The sequence below is a fragment of the Abramis brama genome (genome assembly GCF_963993115.1).
Source record: "Abramis brama genome assembly, chromosome: 12".
In the NCBI taxonomy this organism is placed as follows: domain Eukaryota; kingdom Metazoa; phylum Chordata; class Actinopteri; order Cypriniformes; family Leuciscidae; genus Abramis; species Abramis brama.
In genome coordinates this window covers 9,293,555-9,321,105 of record NC_139974.1, presented here as the reverse complement: position 1 = coordinate 9,321,105, position 27,551 = coordinate 9,293,555, and the positions used below count along the sequence as shown (strand labels likewise).

At 37.0% G+C, this 27,551-nt stretch overlaps 1 protein-coding gene across 3 annotated transcripts in view; it reads left to right on the top strand.

Annotated features, from left to right (window-relative positions):
* Window positions 1-27,551, top strand: part of LOC311093057 (glutamate receptor ionotropic, kainate 5) — a 94,149-nt gene that overhangs the window by 31,330 nt on the left and 35,268 nt on the right. For all 3 annotated transcript variants that reach the window (XM_084130162.1, XM_084130161.1, XM_084130163.1), the window contains exons 2-7: window positions 11,849-12,022; window positions 13,076-13,240; window positions 15,944-16,041; window positions 17,639-17,804; window positions 21,819-21,997; window positions 24,028-24,081. In XM_084130162.1, the coding sequence (XP_083986288.1) occupies window positions 11,899-12,022; window positions 13,076-13,240; window positions 15,944-16,041; window positions 17,639-17,804; window positions 21,819-21,997; window positions 24,028-24,081 (786 nt within the window). In that variant the 5' untranslated portion in view covers window positions 11,849-11,898. The remainder of the gene's footprint in view (window positions 1-11,848; window positions 12,023-13,075; window positions 13,241-15,943; window positions 16,042-17,638; window positions 17,805-21,818; window positions 21,998-24,027; window positions 24,082-27,551) is intronic.

The window sequence follows — 27,551 nt, the reverse complement described above, 5'->3', positions numbered from 1 at the left end:
CTGCGTTACCTCACAATTTTAATTTGTTACATAAACTGACCAGTTTGAGTATTAATTCAGCACTTGGGGGTAGTTAGGTAGAATGAAATGTCCTCATTCCTTTAATATCCGCGAGACTCGCGTGTGGCGCTGATATCTGTCTCTCATTAGCAATCGCGACCTCTTTCATACCACAGTCATGTTAAAAAACATGAATGTATTCACTCATCCATACACGTTATTTCCCATAAACATTATCAGATCCATCGGCATGGCGACAAGTTCCATGATTCCGCTTATTCACTGCGTCATCAATCTACACCTTTGTTATTGTAAGAGGTTAGCGACCCCTAGCAGCGAAAAAAAAATTTACATTGTAGCTTTAATGCAAATTGTTAAAAAAAAACGTATGATCTCGATTTCAGCTGCGACATTCAGATGGTAGGTCAGAATTAGATGTAAACAACATAAAAGCATGGATCCATCCTGCCTTGTATCAACGGTTCAGATCACTTTGGGCCCCTTAGTACCAATTGAGCATCATTTTAATGCCACAGCCTATAATTATTGTTGCTGACCATGTCAATCCATATTTATGACCACAGTGTATCCATATTAGGATGGCTACTTCCAGCAGGATAATGCGCCATGTCATAAAGATCAGATAATCTCAAACTGGTTTCTTGAACATGACAATGAGTTCACTATACTCAAATGGCCTCCACAGTCACCAGATCTCAATCCAATAGAGCAGCTTTAGGATGTGGTGGTACGGAAGATTCGCATCCGACAAATCTGCAGCAACTGTGTGATGCTCATGCCAAAATGTACCAAAATGAAAAGAGGAATGTTTCCAGCACCTTCCAGAAACTATGCCACAAAGAATTCAGTTCTGAGGGCAAAAGGGGGTCCAACCTGGTAGCAAGGTGAACCCAATAAAATGGGCCTGGGGGTGGGGGTGTGTGTGTATGTGCTGTTAGACATGATGGAGGCAACAGCAATATGTTGAAAGACACAGATGTTCAATGAATAATTGAACGTATTATTAATGATAATCACAACAATAAACAATTCTTCCGCTAATATAGTTTATTATGCTATCTACAGAAAGTTTCCAATCAAACATTATTCTATGAAACTGATGTGTTCAGTTGATTGACTGTATGACGGCTTCAACTGGGCTCATCAAATCAGATTTTAGAATCGAAACGGTCCGTTTTATAATTTGCAATTAGCTACAAAGCCTTCATCACAGCAGAGAGTAATAAAGGCATAGTCAATTATACAGCTTTGCCTCTGGAGTACACGCAAAGCGATTTTCTGAAGAGCAAAAAACATTTAGATAAGTATGGTATGATAGGGAGAAGGGTTTGACTCCAGGCGTATAGAAGCTTGTCAGCGCCACTGTCAAAGTGACAAGTGAAAATAGCTGTGCAGGACAGAGCTAGATACAGTGCAGACAATTTTCAAAAGAACTGCACTGATTGCCTGGCAGTTTAGTGCTTATTGGTGCAGTGCTCAGAAAATCAGAGTAAGACGCACAAAATGCTCCAATCTTCAATGCATTATTTATTTAGAACACCTACCGCTGATATGCACTTGAAAATGTTCAGTTTTTGAAAAGGCAGACACTGAAAACTCAATCCAATAGCACAACAAGCAAATCTAAATACTAACCAGAGGGTTTGTTTAGCATTAAGATTTTAAACTGTAGCCAGTTCAAAGAGGTGAGTGACATAAGGCACACAGACACAGGCGGCTCACTAAGGCAAAAGTTATCAGCAGGCAACATCGGATCTCAACACCACCTGCTCCCAAGAAGCGGTAGGAAACCGTATCGACAGTGTCTCGGCTGGCCTGTGTGACCTCCTCCTGTCACTGCCTCCCCCTCCCCCTTTTCACACCTTTAACACCATTCTAAGAGACAGAGAGACAGGAGACAACTGGGGAACGGCACAGGTGAGAGGATTGAGAGGCTGATGTTAATCAGTCTGGCAGGAGTTTTGGTCCAAAAGAGTCTGTACAGATGTAAATCACAACAGGGATGGATTTAGCAAGGTGCTAGGGTGGGCTATGCCACCACAAATTTCCCCTCACATGCTTGCAGCATTGACGTTTTAAAGCATACTTTAGGTGCAATGTTCAAATTATTATTCTGCTCATTACTGAGTGGATGACAGAGCTTTACAGATGGGTGGTTCCTTTTTTCCGTATCTATCTATCTATCTATCTATCTATCTATCTATCTATCTATCTATCTATCTATCTATCTATCTATCTATCTATCTATCTATCTATCATTAAATGCATTCAATCTGAATTTAAAATAAATGTATATAGTACCAAATAAAAGTATTAAAATCTTTTTAAAGAGCTTTAAGAGTTTTTTTTTTTTTTACTTTTGAACGGTAGTGGGTGTGTGTATGTATACACACACACACATTTCTTAACGTGTAAATATGTGTGAACATACAAAGGTTCAACAACTGAGACATAAAGTGATCAAACTTTACAGATATTTTACAAATAGAAGTGGAATAATCAGAGTCCCTGAACAGAGCGGGGGTCAATATCAAAAGTAATTTCACCAGCTGCTATATGTTCTACAGTGCATCTGGTCTTCATGGACTGCAGCAGATTTGCAGATCTTGCTGTGAGATGTTACTCCACTGTTCTTACAAGGCACTTGCAATTTCTCGCACGTCTTGGTTACATATGGTTACCCGTGGTTTGGCGCTGCAAGGCGATCAGCTGTCCTTGGGCGTCTTACATAACAGCCATCGCAGTTTATTGCTCTGTCCACATCTGCAGTCCTCATGCCTCCCTGCAGCAGGACTATGGCATGTTCCCACAGGTGATCATGGACATATTTTTCTGGGCATCTTTTTCCTGTTTTTCAGAGTCAGTTGAAAGGTTTCTTTAATGTGATAAGTTATTGGAACTGTGACTTTAATTGTCCACCGTCTGTAAACGGTTACGCTGCGTCCGAAATCGAATACTTCTCTACTATATAGTATTTGAAAAACAGACACCAACAGAGTAGTATGTCCAAATTCATAGTATTCGAAAAACAGTAGGTGAAAAGTCCCCGGATGACCTACTACTTCCGGCGAGATTCTGACGTGCACATACTATAGACATTTTACTATCCCATGAGCCCATGGGAGAGGATTTGTAAATGGAGGTGAAGGGCGTAACTGACGCTGGTCGGTCACATGACAATTACAACATGGCTAATGTAGTACGTCCGGATTACATTCATACTACATAGAAAAACATCAGAATCGAATTCAAATGTAGTACATACTTACATAGGTGCGCGATTTCAGACGGAGCTTTAGTCTTCAGGACTGTTCCACAGATGCAATAATTGCTTATGGTTCATTGAACAAGCATGAAAAACATTGTTTAAACCCTTTCCAATAAAGATCTGTAAAGCTTATTTGGATTTTGCCTACTTCTCTTTAAAATACAGTATACTGAAAAAAGGGACGTTTCTTTTATGTTGTTGATTTTAAATATGTTCTTTTGAAAATGTAGTGCTTTTAATTTCTCTTTAAGTTAGTTTAGAGGACAGAGGAGAATTCACAGGAAACAGCAAGGAGAACACAGTGAGGTTCCTAACGATGACAGAAAACGAGAAGAGCATCCTCTCAACAATCAGAGCAGGCCAGATCCGGCCCTGCATAAAGATATTAAATTCCAGTGATTTGAATGAGAGCAGACAAGAGCATAGAAGCAGAAAATATGAGTTGACAAGTTTGTAAAGATAAAAAAAGATACTACTGAAATACTACCGTGGTCTCTCTGTATACTTACAGTTTGAGTACAGCAATGTTTAAGGCTAGTCTCACAGATCATTGACTATGATAACATGCCGCTTTAATAAGATTTTACTGCTTAAAACTCTGAACAGTTACCAATATTTAGAAGGGGAAAAATCCTGAAGTAACCTGAAAAGGAAAAAAGAACGCCATCTGTTCCAGAGGTTTTACAGCTGAGTCACCTAAGCTTAGCAGGTGCCCTACTGCCCTTTGGAGTTTTTGCTAAAAGGTCCGGGGAGGATTATCCAAACATGCGAGTAAGAATATTAGTATGAATTGAAACCCCTCTTACTGAAACAATTTCTTTTCCTTGATGTCAGGAAATGCCCTGAATGTAACAGTAGCATATCAACGTTATTGGTCAATGGTCAATCGATGGAGTTTTTCAAGCATGAGTGTGTCCTTCACTTCCACAGGCAGATGCAATGGTATTACTCAACCAAAGTACAGTACCAGGATGAAGATAGTAGAAGTGTTCAAATTATGAATTTACCAAATCCACTGCTTTCCACCCCTAACAAAAATGATAAAAGTTTTAGGTAGATTTCACAGAGCTTGCAATGAAACCACCTCTTGGAAATGTATTTATTTCTTTCCCCTAGCTCGTAATCAGGCTTAATGTCGCCACCTCGGCTTTATGTTTTGTAATCTGGCTTTATGTTTGGAATCCGGCTTTGTTACCTGGGACCCGCTGATACATGTGTAATCCACAATCATATCGCTTATCTACTGTAGCCGTCGTAATCTTGAATCCTACACCTGAAGTCTTGGCAGTGTGACTGCTAAGAGTTAGTGCTTCTGTATCGCGCTATCATTACCATCTGCTTCTATCGACTTCAGGAAGATGAGCCATCACACGAGATCGGCCATGTGGTGTGGCTGTAAGCCATACTTTAAAGAGTTGATATGGAGGGGGTGTTTATAACACATCCTGCTGCAACATAAAACCCATTGATTGATTTCCCACCAACACACACAACAATTTAAATAAACAAAAATCTCCAGATCTGATAAATTATTGATGATTATGATTATTATTATTTATTATTAAAGGGATAGTTCATCCAAAAATAAAATTCTGTCTTCATTTACTCGCATTGTTGTTTTGGACCCCATTGACTTTCATTGTATGGACAAAAACCTTTTGTGTCCCACAGAAGAAAGAAAATATGACATGGGTGTGAGTAAACAAAAACTTTTTTTTTCTTTTTCTTTTTCCCGCTGAACTATACTATTAATGTAATGTAGATATTATATGTGCTTATTTTACCCCCCCACCACGCAGTATTTGTGCGCTCCTTTCTAAAACAAAGCATGTGGCTAGCAACACCAATGCCTTGGGTTCAATTCGCGGGGAACCGATAAAATGCATGGTTTGAGTGCAGTGTAAGTCAATTTGGATAAAAGTGTCTGCCAAATTCATGAACGTAATTACATTTTATCTGTTTTCTCTCCCGATTAATGTACTGTCTCACTCTGTTAATGGTCATATATTTGCCTAACTTCAGGTTCAACAACATTAATTGCAAGCAGAGTCGATTGCAGTTGTAAAAATTGCCTGTTTCAATAACGGGAAGAGAAAGGGAAACAATCTTTATCTATTTTGTATTTTACGGATGATTTGTGCACCAAAGCTTGACTTTAAAGGACATTTGTGTTTCATAATTGCAGCAACAATGATTAAATGCGCAGCTGACATTTTGCAGCAATATTTGACTGTTTTGGCAAATTGAATCCTCACAGGAAGCAAAGGCAGGACATTATTGCTAGGTGGGAGGTTGAATGCTTTTCTTTCTTGTCTCCTCTGCTAAATTTAGTCTCATCAGCATCCTCATGACTTTGCTCAAATGAGAGAGGCTGCTCTTTTAAAAACTTGAAATGGGGGCTCCCACTACGAATTTTTAATCATCTATCCACCTTAGGGATTATTAATTGTTTGGGTGGAGAAGCTCGCTGGAGGAACACTTTCTAGAAATAAAGGAGCAAAATAACAAGTTGGACATGCTTTAATGCTATCCATAAATGCTTTCAGCACTATCAGAGATGAGCTACATTGTCTAATCATGTCATCATTTATGATAGTGGGGTTGAAACATCCCATTATTTTGCTGAGGGAAAGTTAATTAAAAGAAAAGGATGTCCTTGGCACCCCGGTGGTTGTCGTTCCCAGAACCACTAATTGCCTCTGAATGTAAATATTTAATGTTGAGCAGCCCATAAAATGGTATGACAACAACAACGTTGAACACAGCATCATGGCCTCAAGTGCCTCATGATGTCTGTTCTTTGTCTCCACAAATCCTTGAATACTCTTGTGAAATGTTCCTCTTGCCCTCCTGCTCACCCTATTCTTCCGCATTTTCTGTACATTTCTTTACATCACAATGCACTGGGTCAGCTGACCAATCAGAGCACTCTGAGCTTTTTGGAGGGAGGGACTTTGTAGAAATCAGCATGTTTCAGACAGACTGGGAATAGTGGAGCTGCAACAATGTACAGTATGTGAAAAAAATAAAATTTCACATTAAAGTATGTTAACCTATTCTATTACCTTTTAAAATAGCACCATATGACTATTTTGATTTTGAGATTCACTTATGAGGTGTGGGGACGTGAAAAACATTACTAAATAATGGTGGAAATTATGTACGAAATTTTGTTTTACTTAGGCTTCATGAATTTTTGGAGCAGTTTAGAGGTGATTTATGTGTTTTGAGAGAACATGGTTTCATTTTAGATCACATTGTTTGTGTCTCTTGATTGGAAAAAGTCATTTTATAGGTATTTACTAGTGGTTTCAATAGAAACATGGCAGAGATGGTCTAACTGTACACATATAAATGGGAGAAATTGTAATGCTTAATATAGCGGCTATAGTTAAACTTGAATTGAATTTAAGAAGCACAATTTACAATACTAGATTTTATTCTGGATTTATGAAATATGTTAACTGATGCACAAATTTGACAAACAGTCACAAATAGATTTCTAGTAGAAACTGGTGCTGTACTTTAATGTAAGAAATTGTAATGTTTTTAAAATAAGTCTTTTTATTTATTAAATAATATGGCCGCCGAGTGAACCGACTTATTTTAAAGGGACCTTGATTGCACATTACATTATTTTGAGCATTCTTATCATGCACAATAATAAACAGTTATCAGCATTTTATTGTACATTTAAATGCACTCATTGCTTTATTTTCACCTCTGTTCCTTCCTCTATTCTGTAGGTTATATATTTATCTAGGATAAATTGAGTTGAAAATACCAGTGCTTGCTTGCACCTTATTATTTTATGGGTTTGCTGTTGAAGATGCATTTAGTTTTGAAATGCCATTACATTTTTTAATTTGTCAGAGCTCTGCCGCAGTAGGTAGGGCACAATTTGGATGCAGTTTAGAAGCCGATCTGCTTCACGTCTTGCTTCTAGTTAAAAGGCCAGAGCTCATCTGTAGAATTAAGATAATACAAGATAAAAACGGCCAGTCTCTGCAACAGAGGACAGTTAGTTAGCTGCATGCGCCCAGTGTTTATTTTTAGCTTCCCTCATAATAGGCAAAGCATCTGGAGGGGGTTTGTTTGCAGGAAAGTGCATGGCACGAGTAGCCTTGGGCCGACAATTTGTGAAGGTGACAAGGAAAAGGTCTGGAGAGAAACAGTGGTTGAGAGTGAAGTAGTACGGTGAACTCACTATCGTTTTGAGTTGGGACAGATGATGCCTCCTTTCACAACCAGAGATGATGGTCACGAGCACAAGCCTGAGGCACTGACTAAATAAGACTCACTGAAACATGAGCAGGGTCTAAATCTACCTGTTGAGGTCACTGACAAACTTATTCTTTGACTTATTCCTATTTTTTTCGTGATGTCTCTTCTTGATCAGATGCTCTATTTATTTAATTTTCACTAAAATCTTTGCATTAAGACCAAATCAGCATATTGTATAAAAAAAAGTATCATGGTTTCCACAAAAATATTAAGCTGTGCAATTGTTTTAAACAACTGATAACAATAAGAAATGTTTTAATCCAGCTGTTAACTAATGTTAACAAGTACATTTGATTTTAATAATGTACTAGTAAATGTTGACATTAACGGTGCATTAAGCTAGGCTAGTCTTTACATTAGAATAATAATGTTTAATATAATCTATGAATAAATAGCATTCAATACAAAATGAATCTGTCTCATCCATTGAAATCAAGTTTTTATGTGATAAAAGATATGCTTTGTGGTGCATAAGAGCCACACCAGGAATTTAGGCATATTACAAAATAATTTATTGAGGCCAAACATATAAAATAACATTATAAACTGAAAAGCAGGCCCCTGATTGGTTAACTAGGCGCGAACAGACGCCAAAGTTCAGATTTTGCACAATGCACAAAAAGCACCAAATAAAATCACTCACATGTATCGCGGCAGACGCTCAATACGCCTCTTTCGCGCAAATGAGGCGAAACCGCGTCTATCGCGCCGCAGGACCTCCAGATGCGCTTCAACGCGTCTTTACATTGACTTAACGTGGAAATTACTCCAGACGCTAAATTCGCGTTCGGTGTGAATGCAGCATCAGACTTTTTTTTACCTCACCCCTACACGCCATCCACCCTCTGTTCAGATGACGCTGTGAGTTTCTCTTTTTCTGTCACGCGTCCAAGCATCCCAAGCTGTTCATCCCAGTTACCCCTTCATCCTGATAGTGTTTTAATGTTTATTCTGCTGCTGTGTAATGCACTGTTATACACATACACACACCTCACCCATCACAAAAACAGCAAAATATATCCCGTCTGTGGCTAAATGAGAGGATTATCCCTTCATTATAGTATCTGAGGCAGCAGAGATGCCATGCCACAGCTGCCTCTGAGGCAAACAAACCTTTTTATTTGCCTCAACCTCACAGGATGAGCCGCACTAATGTCCCAAACACAGAGACGCATTATGCCAGAGTGACAGGCATATTAGGAACACTGTTTTACCTTTTTTTTTCCATCTTCTTCTTCTAACAGCCTGTGGAGAAGGATCATAGCCAGTTGGCTTAGAGTGGCTATTCCAAAGTAAATCCGAATGAAACCGCAGGACAGCGTTTGCGGTGTAATGTGAGAATTAGGATACTGGATTTGACAGCATGGGAGCAGTGTCTGGCTTGAATATTTTCTGTGGTTTAGTCTTCTTCAATACCTGACAATGTTTGTAGTTTTATTTTGTTTGAGTCTCTTGGTACTTAAGACTCCCAAAAGCCTTAAAAGCATGGTCTTAAGTGCTATCTTTGCCTTCGATCAAAAGCTCAGCAAGGTCAGAGCCTTTCATTCTACTTAATTTTCAAAAAAGCATCTAGAGGCGGCACTAAAGCGACTTTCTTTAAGGTCAATAATATAGATGTATGGAATAGCTTATGCTGTCACACACCCATTTAAGAACGGGATTTGTTTCTAGGCATTCGCGCACTGTACCAGATGGGTTACTGAAGTAAAAATGTAATTCAAATGACATGGAGATTTAATATGAGCTATAAGGTTATTAAAAAATGATAAATGCTTTAATAGCAAGCGTGTTTAATGGCAGAATTGAAGCTTATGTCTACACTACAAAAAATGCTATAATGAGATCTACCAATCACAGACGCTGCTACTACCATGGAAATGTGAACGGGGCTGTGTTTTTACAGGTTAGTTAATATACACGCATATACCATTATGTAATTAAATGCCATTGTATAGTTGAAATTAGGGTTAAGTGCTTTTTAATGTGCTTCTAAACGGATGTTTAAACTATGTTTAAAGTCCTGCATACACAGCTGTATTGATATTCTGTACAACAGCTTGTGTGATAATTTTTAAAAAAAAGAAAAAGGAAAACGACTTCTGGAACCCAGGCCACAGAGAGACCTGTAAAGGTTAACCGGTTGTGAATGCTCATGCATCAGTCATAGGATGTGTTAAACGCATTATATATTGTTATTAGAGAGAGAAAGCAGAAGTCCATTGATTAAGCAAGCCTGCAGGCGGTTACATTGACTGTTAAATTCAATGCTGGCGTACAGGAAAGCTAACAGTTAAATAACTGAAACAGCCAAGCTTGAATTTCTGCCCATTCAGCATGCTGTCACCTTATGTGGTGTTTACTTGTGTGTGTTAATACTTTCTTTTTCTTTCTACTCTCTCCCCTCTCACCATCTCTCTCAGTTTACTTTCATCTTTCCCTCCATGCTATTTCTGTTTTCTCTCGCATGCCATCTCATCCCAGCTGTCTTTCTTCTGTCCTCTCCTCCCTTTTTGGTTCGCTCACTTCATTTTGGTTCCATTCAGACTTCAATTTGAATGCATTCAAAGGGCCTTATTGGCAGGAAAGATAAACATTTACTTCACAGAGCTGGGGAAGGCCAATACAAATCAAGCTGTTGACAAACTCAAACACAGGCAGTCCAGGATTGACGGCGGCTTTAGGGATGAGGCTCTTGATCTTTAGCTTGACTTGTGTCTCTGTTTTGTGCGGCCCATGCACACACACACAACAGACCGGAGTCTTTTCAGCTCTATTATGCTGCATTCGTCAAGCGTTCAATCTTTCTCGCTCTCTTCTTTGTCTCCCAAAGCCATTTCTGAGTCTGTTTCTTCTGGCTGCATTCAATTCTCTCTGCTTCTCTGTATTATGTTGTGGGTTTTCTTGTGGTGAATTGTTTTATATTGCCGCATGCGGCATGTCCAGAGGTTGCGCTACAAATAATCATTATACGTCATTTTGACAGACTGGGTAGTAAAATTTCTGTCATGGTCTATTTTTGTACATTTTTGATTCCCCTGGTAATTCATTTATTGTTCCATTTGTGTACATGCCCATTTTTCCACACAATCACCTCTTCTGGGATTGCTTTATCTGCGAGTTGCACATGTGAAGTAACCCATCACACGTTATGCTATTCATGTGCTATAGCGGCAATAATTCAGGCTTATATCAGTCCTGTTCAGCCCTATAGTGACATGAACACATTTAATTTGAAACGTCGGTTCATTTGTATGCTTGCATGAGTCTAAACTTTCCTCCTTGCCTGAAAAGTTTTGGAAAACCACCCATAAGCTCATGTTATTGTTTAGTAAACTACAGTATATAATATCCCAGAATTACTATGTGAATCAATGTTTCTATTTTATGTGTCAAAAAAATGACCATTCTGAATCATCCATTATAGCTTTAAAATGTTGGTTTTCGTTTGCCAGTTAACAACACAACCTCAGTAAGTCACTGCAATTGATGCAAATATGTTTTCAGGTGCTGATAAACAGCAACATACACTTTTGCAATGGTCCTGAATATTTTATCACATCACATTATAGCTAAAGCATCTTGGCTCATATTACACCACTGGGACAAAAAAAACATCTTATGCATGTGGGTATCTTCTTTCTCAATGTGTGTATGGGAATATATGCCTGTGCTCGTGTGTGTGTGTGTGTGTGTGTGTGTGTGTGTGTTAGTGAAGAGCATTGGGAAAAAACAGGCATATTATGTATAAAAGTGGCATGTTTGTGCTGCTTGCGAACCACAATGTTCAACGCTGAACCCTTTAATAGCTTAAGTGGATGATGCAACACATGGACAGAGTGGTGTGGACAACAGCGAAGTTAAACTGAATCAAGGGCTATGTTTGGAATAGAATAATAGCATGCAGCGTACTGCACATTGTGCATTATATACTGTATATGAAATACTTTTATCTCTCTCTCAAAAAAAAAAAATAGTATGCATTATTTAATGCTAAACTTTTTAAAACCAGTACCTTGCATTGTTTTCACATGACCTCATTATGTTGCATTTTTACATTGAATAATGTTAAAATGTTGCATGTTTAATTAAAATTCTAGCATCTAGTTATCTTTGTTGTTATTTCAGGGTTTTTTATCCATTTTTGTGTAAAATGTACACTGCACATTTTGGATAATATAGGTCATCCGAGTATTTAACGCATACATAAAGAAATGGACATACTGTACATACTACAAAAACAAAGTTCTCATGTGTAATTTTGTACCTGTCCTCTAGGTGGCGGTGCAGGCAGCCAGACGACCTTTCTCCATGAGGAGCAGTGGAAGATGCCGGCTCTGCCAGCGCTGCTGCTGTCGATTCACCTCCTCTTCCTCCTCCTGCTGTTGCTGCTGCTGACCATGGCCCCGTCCTCTCACAGCCAGGCACCCGCTCTCGCAGCTGTCAGGATGGGTGAGAGGCCATGGACCACTTCCTGTTAGACGACACACAAAAGCGCATCTTCACATTATCTCCCGGGTACTAGGGTGTTGGTGATTGCTTATGGTCCAAGTCAAAAGACTGGCCTGTTTTATCATGCACCAAGGCAGTACAAATATTACATCGCTGAGGAAATCTCCTCAAAAAGTAACATAATTAGAGGTATCATCCATGTCTGTAGCACAAACAGTGTGAGGAAATGTTAGTACTTAGTGTCAGAGGTAATTGTGCTGCTGGCCTACGCTACTAACCTAGTCCACTTTCTACCCATCAAGAGTTCTAATTCTGCCTCAGTTCTTCCAGCTTTATCTACAGAGGCTTTGTGAAAAAATAAACTTTTTTTAATTGGAATGAGCAAATCGGCTGCACTGTTACAGTCTCCAGATAACCCAAATGCTTTACTTGTAATGGAGGCAGCAAGCATCAACGTGAAGCCCACATTGATAGTGACTACAAAGCTTGTTCTTGATTCAGTGTTTAAATACATCTTCTGTGCTGTACTGACCTCCTACTAGGCTTAATCTTTTTTAACTAAACACCTGTTATACAGAAGAGAGAGTGTGAAGCAATAATCTCAAATATGTTTTGCTTTTTTGGTCGATTTATAAAAACTAAAATTAAACCATTAGATTGAACCACTGACTTTAGAGCAGAGTTCAGGCGAAATTAAGCAATATTATCGGATTCAAGCAGGAGGCTTTTTCAAAGTCGCTTGTACTAGGCTGTTACTTCACAGCATGTGACTGATTGCTTCAAGCATCAGCATGTTCATCTTGATTATTGCGAACAATAAAGCATCAATTAATCTCTGGAAAGCCTCCAAATGAAATGCGCTCAATAGCACAGTCTAATCAGTTAACATCACAACATGCGACATTCGTTGCAAGCTTGTTTCTGTTCAATCTAGATGAGTAACTCCATCTTCTTGCAATAACAAATGAAACTTCAATCCTCAACATCAAAATGTCAATTAAATTCCAGAGCAGAAAACAAAACACAGAGGGTTTTTTTTTTGTTCCTCTTCAGCTGCTATTTTAGATGATCAGTCAGCATGTGGACATGGAGAGCGGTTGGCATTGGCTCTGGCCCGAGAGAACATCAACAGTGCGATGGAGGGTTCGTCACGAGCCCGCGTGGAGGTCGACATCTTTGAGCTGCAGAGAGACTCTCAATACGAGACTACAGACACAAGTGAGTCTACACACACACACACACACTGGTAGTCACATGTTTACTTCTGTAATGTAAAGTATTTTGACTAAAACTTCAACATCTTGAATGAAAAATCAACAAGAACAAATGATAGGGTCGGGCATGTTTTTATAAGAATTTGATTATGAAAAATCACCTGAGATTATATATTTTTCAAATGTATTGTCATTTAGGCCTATATTATCAGATAGAGCTGCACAATTCTGGATAAATTGACAATCACACTTTTTTTTTTTTTTTTACGGAGATCATGTTTTCTCACCCATGTTAAATTGCTGAAATCTTAGATTAGATTTAATTGTTAGAACTTTTTGTAAATCGGTCTGAATGAATGAATGATTCAATGACTCACTCATAACGACTTCACTTGTTTCATTACTGGATGAATCAGTGTTTTTGAACAAATCTCTCAAATTAATAATTCAATGACAAATAACACAATTTTTTTAATAATCACTTGTCACCACCTACTGGTGTAATGCTTTAATTGATACCATATTTATTTGAAGCGTCAAGTTACTTTTAAAATTTGATTTACTCTATTGCACTACTGCAGACATTAGTGTTTATATCCAAACTATAAACTTTTATCCCAGTACTTCGGTGATAATTTGAATTACAGTATTGTAACATAAGTACTGATACTGTGTAGATGAAAAGACTGTTTGTGATGCTGTTTCATACCTATACATAACAACTGCTCTCTCGCGTGGATGTCTGAATAGAGATTGCGATCTTTCAACGATTAATCGTGTAGTTCTATTATCAAATTAAATTAACTATTCACTAAAAAAAAAATAACTAGGAAGGTTGTGCACTTCACATAATATATTTATATTTAGTTTACTTATAATAATTGTGTTTGTTGACTTGAAATGTTTTTTTTCTATTAAGGTCCACATAATTATGTCTCAGCTTAACAGTACAAAATCCTAACGTGTTGTTTAAACACAAACCATTTATGTTAAGTAAAAAAATGCTTACATCCAGAGGGTGGCAGTATAGTGCGACGCCAACTGCCATTTTGCCCTAACTTAATTTGATTGTGTTCAATCTGCTTAATATGTAAAATTTAAGTTTACTTAATCCGTTTGTGTTGGATTACATGAATGATTTGTGTTGCATTAACTGAAACTGGGCAGTGCTTGTTAGTTCCCAGCATGCTTTGCATATGGTTGAATTAAGAGAGAATAAATGTTAAAATGAAGTGTTATTTTATGTTTTTTTGAGAAAATGAGAAAAGGGGAAGACTTGATGTGTAATTGTGTTTAATGTTCAATTACATTGGAATTATTAGAACCATTTAAATTACAGTGGGTTACCATTGTGGAGAAGTGTGGAGCATTTTGTTTGGCTGTGGACTGATTTGGTTACTTTTAACTGCTTTGGTTGAAGGAGCATGTAAATCTTAGCATTTAAGCTGCTAATATGTGCTACTGCTAGCAAATAACTAGCTATAGTCTATCAATTTAATTATGTGTCACTAAAATAAATGAAATATTAATGGATGAATGAGAATAACAAACACATAAGTTGAATGCAAATTAAGTAAATTAGTTGGTCCAAAACATTGCAAATTAGTTGGGCTGACACTATTAAATTAAGCTGTGTCCAACCATAGTAAATAAGTTGAATCAACCTTAATAAATTAAGTTGACCCAACGTAAGTACATTAAATTGGAATAACAGAATTGCATAATGCTGAAATAAAGCAAGTTAATAATGTGGAAATCCTTTCCATGATTTTTTTATGTTCATTCAAAGAGTTATTTTTTGAGTGCTGGCAAGATTTAGTGCTGAATTACCAAGAACAGTAGTCTAATTTTCTTTCTTTCTTTAATCTTTTTTTTTATCTTCATTAGAAATGAATTGAAAAGTTAAAGGTCAAGTTTGAGTGATTTCTTTTTTTAATGTATTTATATATTACATTATACCATTATTGTTAACCAACATTTAATTAACTTATGGCAAGTAGTACTTATAAAAAAAAAAAAAAAAATCTTTCATATTTTTTAAGTCATTTGACTGCTGGTTAACAATATTTTCAGTGGAGAAAGTTGATGAAAGACGTTTTTTTCTCTTTAGAATAATGTGCACTGCTGAATTGTGCACAATAAGACCAAGAATTAAAAGGAAAATAAAAGGTTCACTTTAACCATTGGACTGAAATGGACTGATAACACATACTCACCGCATGTGAATATAACAGGAGGATAAAAGATTTTAATTTGTCGCAAAATGAATTACATACCCTTGTCACACATGCACAGTGCCCTGAACATTTCAATGCAAGTTCAAAAGCAAGCAAGAAAAAAATCTTTTCATCTAAATATACACCCTGTGCTCTCTCTCTCTCTCTCTTCTACTCGTTCTTCTGTAGAATTAGAGCAGCAATCTCCTGTAGGCAGAGCATAAATCTGTGTTGTGCTTATTGATGTAATTAATCAAAAAGAGCTTTGCATTGACTCCTAATTTGATATATCATCTAGGAACAGGACACAGAACTGGACGGCATCCAAGATGTTGGCTTTTTCTCTGCTCATTGCAATGTCTGTCTCTCTCTCTCAACCCTGTCCCTCTCTCATTCAGTCACTGTCTTGCTCTATCACCCTGCTCTCTAGCTCTCTCATGGTAGCTCTATTTATCTGTCTCTTTCTAATAATATATCTTTACCCCTCCAAGTGTGTCAGATCTTGCCAAAGGGAGTGGTCTCTGTCATTGGTCCTGCCTCTAGTCCTGCTTCTGGATCCACTGTCAGTCATATATGTGGGGAAAAAGAGGTGAGAATGAAAGGAAGTGCATTTGCGTATGTGTCTGTGAGAGCATTTCCTGAGATGATAAATTTACACTGCTCCTCAGCCACAGGCCATTATTTCCTGTGTGCCTTTGCTTTGCTGCTTGAAAAGCATCTCTCCCTCTGACCTAATTTCCCATATTTTCTCTGTCTTCTTCCTTCCTTACGGTTAGAGAGAATGATATATCAGCCAGGATGATTAATTGGCCGATATCTGGCCGTTTTGGTGCCCACTCAGCCAATTAACAATTTAATACTGCATAAAATGAACGTGCTTTTCATTTCAGTCATTTTGTGTACACCTAATTCACTATCATTAAATTGTATTATATTTATATACAGTGTGGTCTGCATTTTCAATTCCAGATTTTCAATATAATTTAAACCTGGAAATTACTAAATAAAAAATAAATGAAACAATGCTGGCTTTTTAGATAGCGCTTTAAAGAAAAAGGAGACAATCATCCAATAGTTTATCTGTCGTTCTATCACTCTGTCTGTAAGGCCAATAAACACTTCAAGGCTTTAAAACTTTTTAAACTGTCAAGACTTTAGAAAGTTTAAAAAATAAAGTTAATTTTGCACTTCAACATTCTGTCTGCTACCTCAATTTAAATGTTGGAACTGAATTGGAATTTACAAGGCATTCAGTTTAATTCTGAATAGCGCACAACCATACTCTCATTGCTGAAAGTGAATTGCCATAGAAATAATCATTTGTAACATTATAATTGTTTACTTTAAAAAAAAAAAAAAAAAGTATATATGGTAGTATATATACACATCTCGCCATTATCGTTCAAAAGTTTGGGGTCTGTCATTTTTTTTTATGTTTTTGAAAACTGTCTCTTGCTCAACAAAGCTGCATTAATCTGATCGAAAATATGACCATTTAAAATACCTGTTTTCTATTTTATTAGATTTTAAAATGTAATTTCATGCAAAGTAGAATTTTCAGCAGCCATTACTCAGTCATTACTACCTTCAGAAATCGTTCTAATATGCTTATTCGGTGCGCAAGATTCATGTGTTATTATTATTATTAATCTTAAGTTCTGCACATTTTATATGTCTCTCTTATCTGACATGCTCAGTTTATGCTGCATTCACGGCATGTCGTAATTACCGTAATTAAAAACCTGTGACGTGACTTTCAACTCTGAGCTACTCGTCCTCAGAATTATGCGTTTCTATAGCAACACTACCAATGGCAGAATAAATCTGCAGCGGTCAGGTGGTACAACGGTCACAAGGTACTAGTCGGAGCGCTCAGAAAAGTTGCAATTATGAGTTCTACGAGGACGTGAACACTTTTTACAAGTGGGAATCTCATAATTACGGTAATTCCGACAACAAGGCATGAATACACCTTTACCTCATGGAGCTCCTTTCTAACGAGCTAATGATTTGAATCAGGTGCGATAAATAAGGTAGACATAAAAAATGTGCAGTGCTGTGGGTACCCAGGAGCAAGATTGAAAACCGCTGCTTTAGATATTGGCATCAGCCAATGAAAAACCTGTGTGGGTCAATCACACAATCTATCCTTCTAAATTGTCTTTATTTTTGTCTGTTCCTCCCAGATCCCTCACATCAAGATCGGTCCAGAGGAGACTCCACGCTTGCCATATCTGCGCTTTGCCTCAGTGACGCTGTATCCTAGCAACGAGGACTTAAGCTTGGCCATCGGTGCCATTCTGCACTCTTTCAGTTACCCGACGGCCAGCCTGATCTGTGCCAAAGCAGAATGTAAGTCTGCAGGGAAAGTGTTGGCACCATCAACTATGAACTGCCCATTCTTTCATTCAGCTGTTATAGATCAAGCTGAATTGTTCATTGTCCACAGCACTTTTTCCAATTCATTTCACAGTAGCCGATTCACAATGCAATTCATTTTATTTTTTACATAAGTGCATTATCCTTAGGCTTGGTGCCTATTATATTATGTTATTAACGCCAATGCCACTGCTTCAGCAAATTACATATTTTTATAAGATTAAACCTTTCATTAGCTTTATTCTTATGGATACATTTTTTCTGCATGATGATGATAATGACATTATATTCAGTAAAAATGTTGTCGTGTGGCCTAGCAGTTAGCACACATGCATTTCTTCATACAGTAGTGCAAGTTCAAATCTGGATTTAATATTTTAAAATGAACAATTTATATTTCCTGATCACATATCTCGTTCTATATCCCACTGTCCCAACAAATAAAAGTAGCATAAAGGCCAAAGTAACATTATCAGACTGTATGGTCCAACGGGGCTAAAGGCGCACAGGGGTAAAAGGAGCATTTTACTTTATTCTCTTTACCAGATGGCAAAAAAAAAAATCACCTCAGCAGTTTTCTAAACAACCACATTTTTGATGATACACGTGGAAATTTGGCTGATCCTTGACGAGATCGCCGACCAACGCAAAGCTGATTCTGCGCTAATTTGATCTAACATTTAATGTTTTTTTTAAAATGTTGTAGATTTATGTAGCAAATGAGAATCGATAAAATTAATGTCTATATTTTGAGACAAGGGACTTGTTAATGATTTTTAGTTTTGTTCAAAGTAATTAAAGCAGTTTTTTCAAAAACGGAAGAATATGTGAAAGTATGGTATTTGGGGTAAAACGCGTACCTGCTGTTGGGGCTGAAGTAGGGGTGGGCGATCTGACGATTTTCGTCCACGTTCAACTTTTAAAGCGAATCATAGAGATCGTGATCTTTTATGTCCTCGTAATAATGTTTAAATACAGCAATGACTACCTACTAGATGGCTGTGCTGACTGGCCAAATTATTTCATGCGTTTCTATCATGTGTCTTTCATGCGTTGTGACGCATTTGAAAAACAATTCAACTGCAGTAGGGATGTGCGATGAATCAAATTTTAGTTTCACTTTCAATTTGGCTTCCAACGATTATGAAAACATGATAACAAGATAAAATGATCATTGTGCTGCATGCCATTCCTTTCCTTTAAAGGGGTGTGCTTTCGCCCCTCCTTAATAGCCGAAACGTAATGTCCAAATCAGTCAAACCACGTAACGTGAATGCCGTAAAATGCAGTCATTTGCAGACAGGCTTTATATTAAAAAGATTTATTAAACCGCATTAAACTGCGAAAGAGACTGATCCCCACACTCTTTCTGTGTGAGCTGCGAGATAGAGCGGAAGACGGACGAGCAAAGAATACTTGGGGTTTCAGAGGCACGCCTAAATGGTCAAACATACACAAACATTTGTCAAAATGGTGAGTATTTACAGTCAGTTATGTTTTCAGCGAATAAACAGTTGTGAAAGAAATCGGATGCGTGCCATTATATTAGATCCATGCATTCGGTCTTAAAGCTGCAGTCAGTGTTACTAATGTTAAACAAAAAGAGAAAGACAAAATCACTTACTGCTCGTGACTGAATAACTTTTGTAGTTTTTAGTAGTTATAATAAGAATCAATGTAAATTTAATTCATACAGTGAAGACTATGCAGTGTCTTAAAGTTTAACAGGGTTTAATGACTATTTTGACAACTGATTGTTAAATGCGTTCCACAGTATTCCAAAGTCCATAGGCTTGTTCCAGTCTGGATATTCTCTATAGTATATCTCATAATTGGAAAGATTGCGATTCAGATCATAGATCGTGATTGTTTGTTATAAGATCATTGTATGACATTTTGGGAAGATCGCCCACCCCTAGGCTAAAGGTACAATAATTAGGCTAACATGATAAGAAATAGCTGGCTGACTTTTCCAGTTGTTGACATGACATGGTTAGATTCAGATAGTAAATATCATATATAAAATGGGGTGTCCACCTTAGAAATAATCCCCATATTTATAATGAGACCATCTTATTGAAAAATATATTATTAATCATATCATATATTAAAATGTCATACTTATTTGTTACTACTGTAAAGTTTTATTAAATTATTGTGGAATCTCATTTAATTCTTTCAGAATCTTTACTAAATAACTTTGTCTCTGTATTTTTAAAATGAACATTTTAATGACAATAGATTTATTGAACAAAAGTGAATTATTTTATTTATCAAAATAAACCGAAAATAGTACAAACTTGCTAAAGTGATTGTTTTGAACAAGTATTAACTTAGACATTATGCAAAACATATTATTTTACCTAAAGTATTTGTAACAATACTTTGTGCCTTTTGTGTGGGGTAATAATAGGCCCAGCTTGGCACCTCATACATTTATAAGATTGTTGACGACCCCTGTGGTGAAAATCAAGCTTTTAAATGTTGTTTATATGTCTATGTGGTGTTTTGAATATGCTTTAGGACAAACCATGTGAAAATTAACAAGTCAACACCATTGCAGAGTATATTCTCTTTAAAACTGCAGTGAAAAAAAGACGGTTTGAAATTGCTGGCGTTTCTTACATCACAAACTACCTTGTAACCAATCACGTCAATGAATAAAAAAAAAATAACTGGATTTTTTTTTGAATGTGTCATTTTTGGTGATCAAAGATGGGTTTTAAGGGATAAAGTTATTGACTACAGTGGGGCTTTAAACTGCATTTCTGCATTCATACACTATGGGAGTAGTGACGAGCAAATTATTCTTAGGGTGTGCCTTTAGCCCCGTTGTATCCGATTTTACCTTATTTAATACGTTTAACTGTTAATATAGGCACAATTGGAGGCACTTCACTTTTTTCTCAATTAAAAAAGCACACCTGGCTTTCAGGTGATGTCAGGTGACTATCACTGATATATAAAAAATACTGCACCAATGTTTTTCGCATGAGTAGTGCTGTCCATATTCACTCTGATTTGAGGGATGTCGCATTGAGGATTGTGTAATCATGCAGACAAACAAGAAGCAATATTAATTGTATTTGTTACTTTATTGACTAAGCTTAATGAGTAGTAGTTGGTGCACTAGAGTGAAACGTATATGAGCTGTTACAATGCTGACTGCAAGTTGATCTCTCGTGACTTGCTGATGCGAGCAGCTCTCACTTGATTGGTATGGTCTGGGTAATGGTGCTACAGTTTTATGCACCACTGTTTCCTGCTGTTTGCATATCTGCGCTTATCCATATAATTACTGCAGCCTGTGCTCATGTTCAAGTGTAAGAGAGTGTTTGTCTGTTTAAGATGCAGGCAGTTGTGTTTGTGCAGGCACGTTTGAGTTCTCTGTGCGCATTAGCATGCATGGATGTGCTCATCTACACATTGGTTTCTTACTAATGTGGATGTTTGAGAGAGCATGGATACCACCACACAGTGGTGGGGTAATTTTTGTTTGTTTTTGTGAGAAAGCACCCTTTCATCACTTCACCCTGCTGTTATCGTTAGCTGTGCATCTTGTTGACTGCAGTCCAAAATCAATGAATTCACCATATAGATTTTGTGGTGGCTTAGAGCACAAATTTATGTACATACAGAATTAACTTTATTGGCTCTCAAAGTCACTTAATTCGATAGTCACTGACTTTAATATGGAGGAGCGGGGTGGAAATAAAGGTAAGGTTTACTGCAACTGACAGTTTATGAAAGTTGTTAAAAGGTTTTAGATGGTTACATGACATTTATTTTAATGTGTCGACGTGACATTTATGCTGAACGGCCATTCTGATATACAAAGAATTATAATATTTACTTTAGAGCTTTACTCATTTTTCACAAATATATGTATTGTTATATATTGTGAATATATATTGAGAATGTTTTCATAAAATGCTTATACAAAGGAGTAGTATAAAGTATTTTTGGGGTTTTATGCTATACCCTCAGGCCTGCTGCGATTGGAGGAGCTTGTGCGTCACTTCCTCATATCCCGGGAAACACTCTCAGTCAGAATGCTTGATGAAAACTTGGACCCCACCCCCCTGCTGAAGGAAATCCGTGATGACAAAGTTGCAACTATTATCATTGATGCTAATGCATCAGTGTCTATACTAATATTAAAGAAGGTATGTGTGCTTATTTAGGGGTCCATAAATCTGTGGCCACTAATGCATTTGACTTTTTTCTGATTTAAGAATATTTTATTTTTTCCGGTACTTTTTTTAAATACAATTTGATGAGTTGCATTGAAAAAATCAATTTCATATTTGGGTCAGTGACAAATAAGGTTTGTCAAGATGAGAAATTCGAAAAACTTGTTTTAAAAGCATGCATCAGGTATGTTAAAATGTGCATAGTGTATTTATGTTGATTTTATGTAATTAAAAATTACATTTGCACCATTTTTTACGAAAGTTAAGACTGAATGTACCTGAATGTGTCAAATGGTGTACTGTAACTGCCAAAGAATGAGAAATATTAAATATTTTATCCAACTATATGGCATGTAAGTGTACATATAGAAATAAATACTTCATTTTAATATATCACACGAAAATAGATTTTATTAGTTATCTCTAAATGTAATTTTTAATGTGTTTTTGCAATATTTGGCAGAACATATGCTGAAAACACCTCTGTTTTCTAAATGATCTTTGACAAATTATGTAAAAATTGCTAAAAACCATGTTATTACACTAAACTAGATTATTAAATTTTATTCCACATTAATTTTCCTGTATTTAATTATATTTTTACGAAAAATACTGGTTACGCCAATTGACAAAAACCAGTTACACCACCTGACCATGTTGCTTCTAGAGTCAAAGGCCATTGTTTGTTGAAGAAATTGTGACTAAAAATCAAGCATGACAGTCAACAAGTTCAGCAGAGGTGATCTTATTTTTGTCAATGCTGAAGAAAAAAAAAAAAGTTATTTAAGTTCATTCTCGTGTTACGCAGCACGTTTGAGCTTCAGCAAGAACCAATGAGGTTCATTGTCGTGTTACGCAGCACGTTTGAGCTTCAGCGAGAACCAATGAGGTTCATTCTCGTGTTATGCAGCACGTTTGAGCTTCCACAAGAACCAATGAGGTTCATTCTCGTGTTACGCAGCACATTTGAGCTTCAGCGAGAACCAATGAGGTTCATTCTCGTGTTACGCAGCACATTTGAGCTTCAGCGAGAACCAATGAGGTTCATTCTCGTGTTACGCAGCAGGTTTGAGCTTCCGCAAGAACCAACGAGGTTACATTGGTTACATTGAACATTTGAAAAGAGTTCCAAATAGTAGGCTAGTTTATATTACATTTTTAATCAGCATCATAAACAAGTGATATTTGACTAAATTGGCCCCTAAAAGAAAGGCTTGTAATAAGAGTCAATAGGTGTAACCGGTTACACCATTTGACATTTCAGTTTAAAATCAAATTTGACAGGCATTATCATGGACACCTATGTAATCATGTGGCCTTGGTGGTAATATTTAAAATGTAATTTTTAAAGTTAATAATCATTTTTATAATATAATGAAATTATCAATGTATTCCCGGGGTCATACCATTTGACATAGGCTATACTTAAGAATACCTGACCATACTCTAAAATTGTCACATTATCTCACATTTTAAAGAGAGTTAATAACATTTGCATGCAGCAGTTAGTTTCACCGGGTGTCCGTCTCTATGATATAATTTCCTGTCACATGGTCTTTTTAATATTAACAAAATGACTCCTTGAATGGTGGTTACACCACCTTGACACTTCAGCAATTTGACTTGACTCACATGATTCCCCAAATGAATTATAATATTCAGAACAATGGTGTTCCATTTACTTTTATTTACTGTTAAATAGTTCTAATGTAAGATTATGCCAAACTAGCTGATATGGTGTTTTATTGAGAATTTTACCTTTTTTAAACAAGATCAATTATTTGTATACATTTTTTTTAATACTTATGCTTAGTTTATATGGGATTCTAGGTTTAAATGGGACTTCAATTCACATTTTCAGACTATTGTATTCAACACAACTGAAACAGACAGACAGAGATAAAAACTTGACATGACTCAACTGTGCAAATGTAGAATGAATTATGATTATAATTAGATTTCTGACATACAACATATCTCTTGCTGTTTCTCCCTTTCTCTAGGCCTCAGAATTAGGCATGACATCAGCCTTCTACAAGTATATTCTCACCACAATGGTAAACAACCCCCTTTTTTCACTTTGAAAAATGACACACTACCCTTTCTCCCCTTAACCCACTTTCTTCCACTAACAGCGTTGGCAGGGCTGGCCATTAACCAGCTCATCACAGATGCACAGCGCATCAATGCCGTTTATCATTATCATTGTGGATGAGGTGGATTATGTCCTTGTTTTGAGGTCGCATATGCTTCTGTTGTGAGCTTAGGATTTTAATACCACTGTTACAAGTTAAAGGCCTGGTTTCACAGACAGGGCTTAGATTAAGCCAGGATTAGGCCTTAGTTCAATTAGGGCATTTAAGTAGCTTTTATAAACGTGCCTTAGAAAAAAAAAAAAACATACTCATGTGCATCTTGAGACCAAACAATGGCACTGACATATGTTAAGATATGTCAGTGCAAGTTGCTTTCAGTTAAAACAGCTCAAACATGCATTTTAGTCTGGGACTAGGCCTAAGCCTTGTCTGTGAAACTGGGGGAAAGTGAGGAGGGCTAAATCATTTGACCTTGAGAGGCAAATTGAATCGTGGAAGATAAGTTTTGAGACTGTCCAAACATGGCCTCAGTAAATGGCAAATATTTGATATGTAAAACGTTTAGAGATTACATTTCTTAACATGCATTTTTTATGAAATTTTTATTTATTTTTGTATTTGGGAGGAAGCCAGAGCTCATTCTGCAGTAAGGCAGCAATTTTGCTAAGAGCATGCCAACTGAAAAAGGTCTAAAGATACATGATTAGGAGTGTGAAAGAAGATGAGTTGAATTACATTTTTGTGTGATTTTTTTAATTTAGTAATGCACCATTTTTAAGTGTTGTCATTGCATCATAAATAATTTTTGATGTACATATCTTATAGTGGTAGATCTTAAAGTGTAATTAAATTAAATTCAGTCTTTTTTTCTTCTCCTTATGAAACAGCTAATTTGAACATTCAAGTTTAAGCTTAGCCTTTTATTAATCTGACTTTGGCAAGCTTTTCCCCAAGTTCAGGGAAAAATGCAGACAACCACAAGGCAATATTGCAGTTGTTTGCTAGATTCATTGGTGGCTGTTGAGTGATGGCTTTCAGTAGCAGTCTCTAAAATTAAGTCTGCGTCTTGAATAAGGTCATCATCTTGTCAGATTCACATTGTCGGCAATCTAATTGAGAGCAAACTAAAGATGAAAGACACTTGCCATTATCAAGCCCTTCAAAAACAGTCATGGTATCTGTCATACCTCCATTTATAAACTGTACTAGGAGCATCCTCAAGAGAAATCAAAAGGATGTAATGCTGCTGAAGGAGTCAATGACATAAGAACATTCTACGGCTTCACTTGAAATGCACCTGGAATTCAGAAGGTTTAAGAGTCTTGGGAATCAATATATGCAGACATATAAGAAGCTTTTTATGAAAACCTGAGGCGGAGTTAGATCCTCCTTCAGCTATAGAAAGCAAATGTTTTGTGATAAATAATCTAAAACCAATTGATGGATCCACCAAGAGCTTTTCCACTGCTTCTACACAGCTATAGAAAAAGTCTTTGTTGACTGTACCATTGACAAACATACTGTACCTCTTGGGATTATCCACTTGCCTGTAGGTGAGAAAGCACAAGGACTGACTGATTTGGCAGACAAGGTGAAAGCCATGATACTCAAGGACAGCAAAAAAAAAGCCTTTTCTAAAACAATTTGAGCCCATTTTTAATATTTTCCTTGAACGTTCCCAATGGGCACCACTTATGTCGAGTGGAATTCTAGCTGGGTTGAATATTGCCTTCAGTAAATTACTATTTATTTATGGATGAGGGTTTTACCAAACCCGTAGGGAGCAGCATTTATTTGCAAAAAACTGGCCAAGCAAATGTAGCTATCAAAAAAAAAAAAAAAAAAAAAATGTAGACCTTTTCTGAATAATATGTAAAAAATTGCATTTGAGTGAAGCACACATTTACCAAATCACTAAACGTGTGATGTTATGTATGGTGCCTCCATTGTAATATAGTTTTATACTGTAAAAATGGTTTCATTATTATGTTGAATGTCACTCTTGCATCCCTTTTTGTCATTTCTAGAATATTTTCAAAACTGTCAAGTGAGTTCATCAGTAATTCAATTACTGCTGTTAAATAACGTGGTTTGATTTCACTTAAAATGTATTAAACCTATCTTTAAGTTTGCAATCTCATAGAATTGAAATGTTATATGGTGTAGGCCACTATATAGTAGAGGTCACACTCGAGCGGCAACCATCAAGTCTCTCTTGTGAAGTCAACACGGAAGTGAATTAAACTGCAATTCATCAACTGGCCGCTAGTGACAGGCTCCAATAGAGGGTCAATTCTATATATCTCCCAATAGAGACAGAGCGTATTTAGGCCACGCCCACACCGGGGGGGGAAACAATCCAACGGTCTCCATTGACTTTGCATTGCGAGAGGCTGCCTCCTTGTCATTTATGACTTATAACAAAAAACAAAACAATGTCTAAAAGCTGCTATGTGACAAGGTGTACAGCAAACAAGCTAAATAACCCAGAAATACATTTTTATAAGCTGTCGACCCCAAAAAACGGTTGTTTCAGGACATAAAAGTGGATCAATTGAGACAGAGCGCAACTAGTTCTCGAACTACTCTGAGAACTACGCCCACTGGAACGCGACATAATATTGTAAAAAATGCTACAGCTTAGCTTACATAAATATAATACATAAAACTGACATTTGGATATTTGACTTACCAGTGACAAAATGTTTACTGCACACGTAGACATACTGAGTGTCAGGATCCCACAATTTAATACCCATTCTTCCTGCTGATGCTTCACTTCTTATTGCCTGTGTCCACTTTTGTCTCCTTAAAGGCTGGCTTTTACGGTTCGGAAGCTTATAAAAATGTATTTCTGGGTTATTTAGCTTGTTTGCTGTACACCTTGTCACACAGCAGCTTTTAGGCATTTTTCTGTCTTTTGTTGTAAGTCATAAATGACAAGGAGGCAGCCTCTCGCAATGCAAAGTCAATGGAGACCGTTTAGATCAGTGGTTCTCAATTCCAGTCCTCGGGACCCGCTGCCCTGCACATTTTGTATGTCTCCCTTATTTAACACACCTGAACCAGATCATCAGCTCATTAGGAGAGACTCCATGAACTGAACTGAGTGTGTCAGATAAGAGAGACATACAAAATATGCAGAGCAAGGGGTCCCGAGGACTGGAATTGAGAACCATTGCTCTAGATCTTGTCGCACTAGGCGGGTGTGGTTTCAGCAACAAGGCCCCTCAGCTCCACCCACGCCCTGCCTCTTTGCCCATTTTCTTATCCAGGAGTGACAAGATGGCGACGGCTGGCCCCGCCCACTTTATGCTTCAAAAATGCTCTTTAGAAACCTATGGGTGACGTCACGGACACTACGTCATATTTTTTTACGGTCTATGATCACACTACATCATTATAAACCAAGATAAAACAAAACCCTGGGA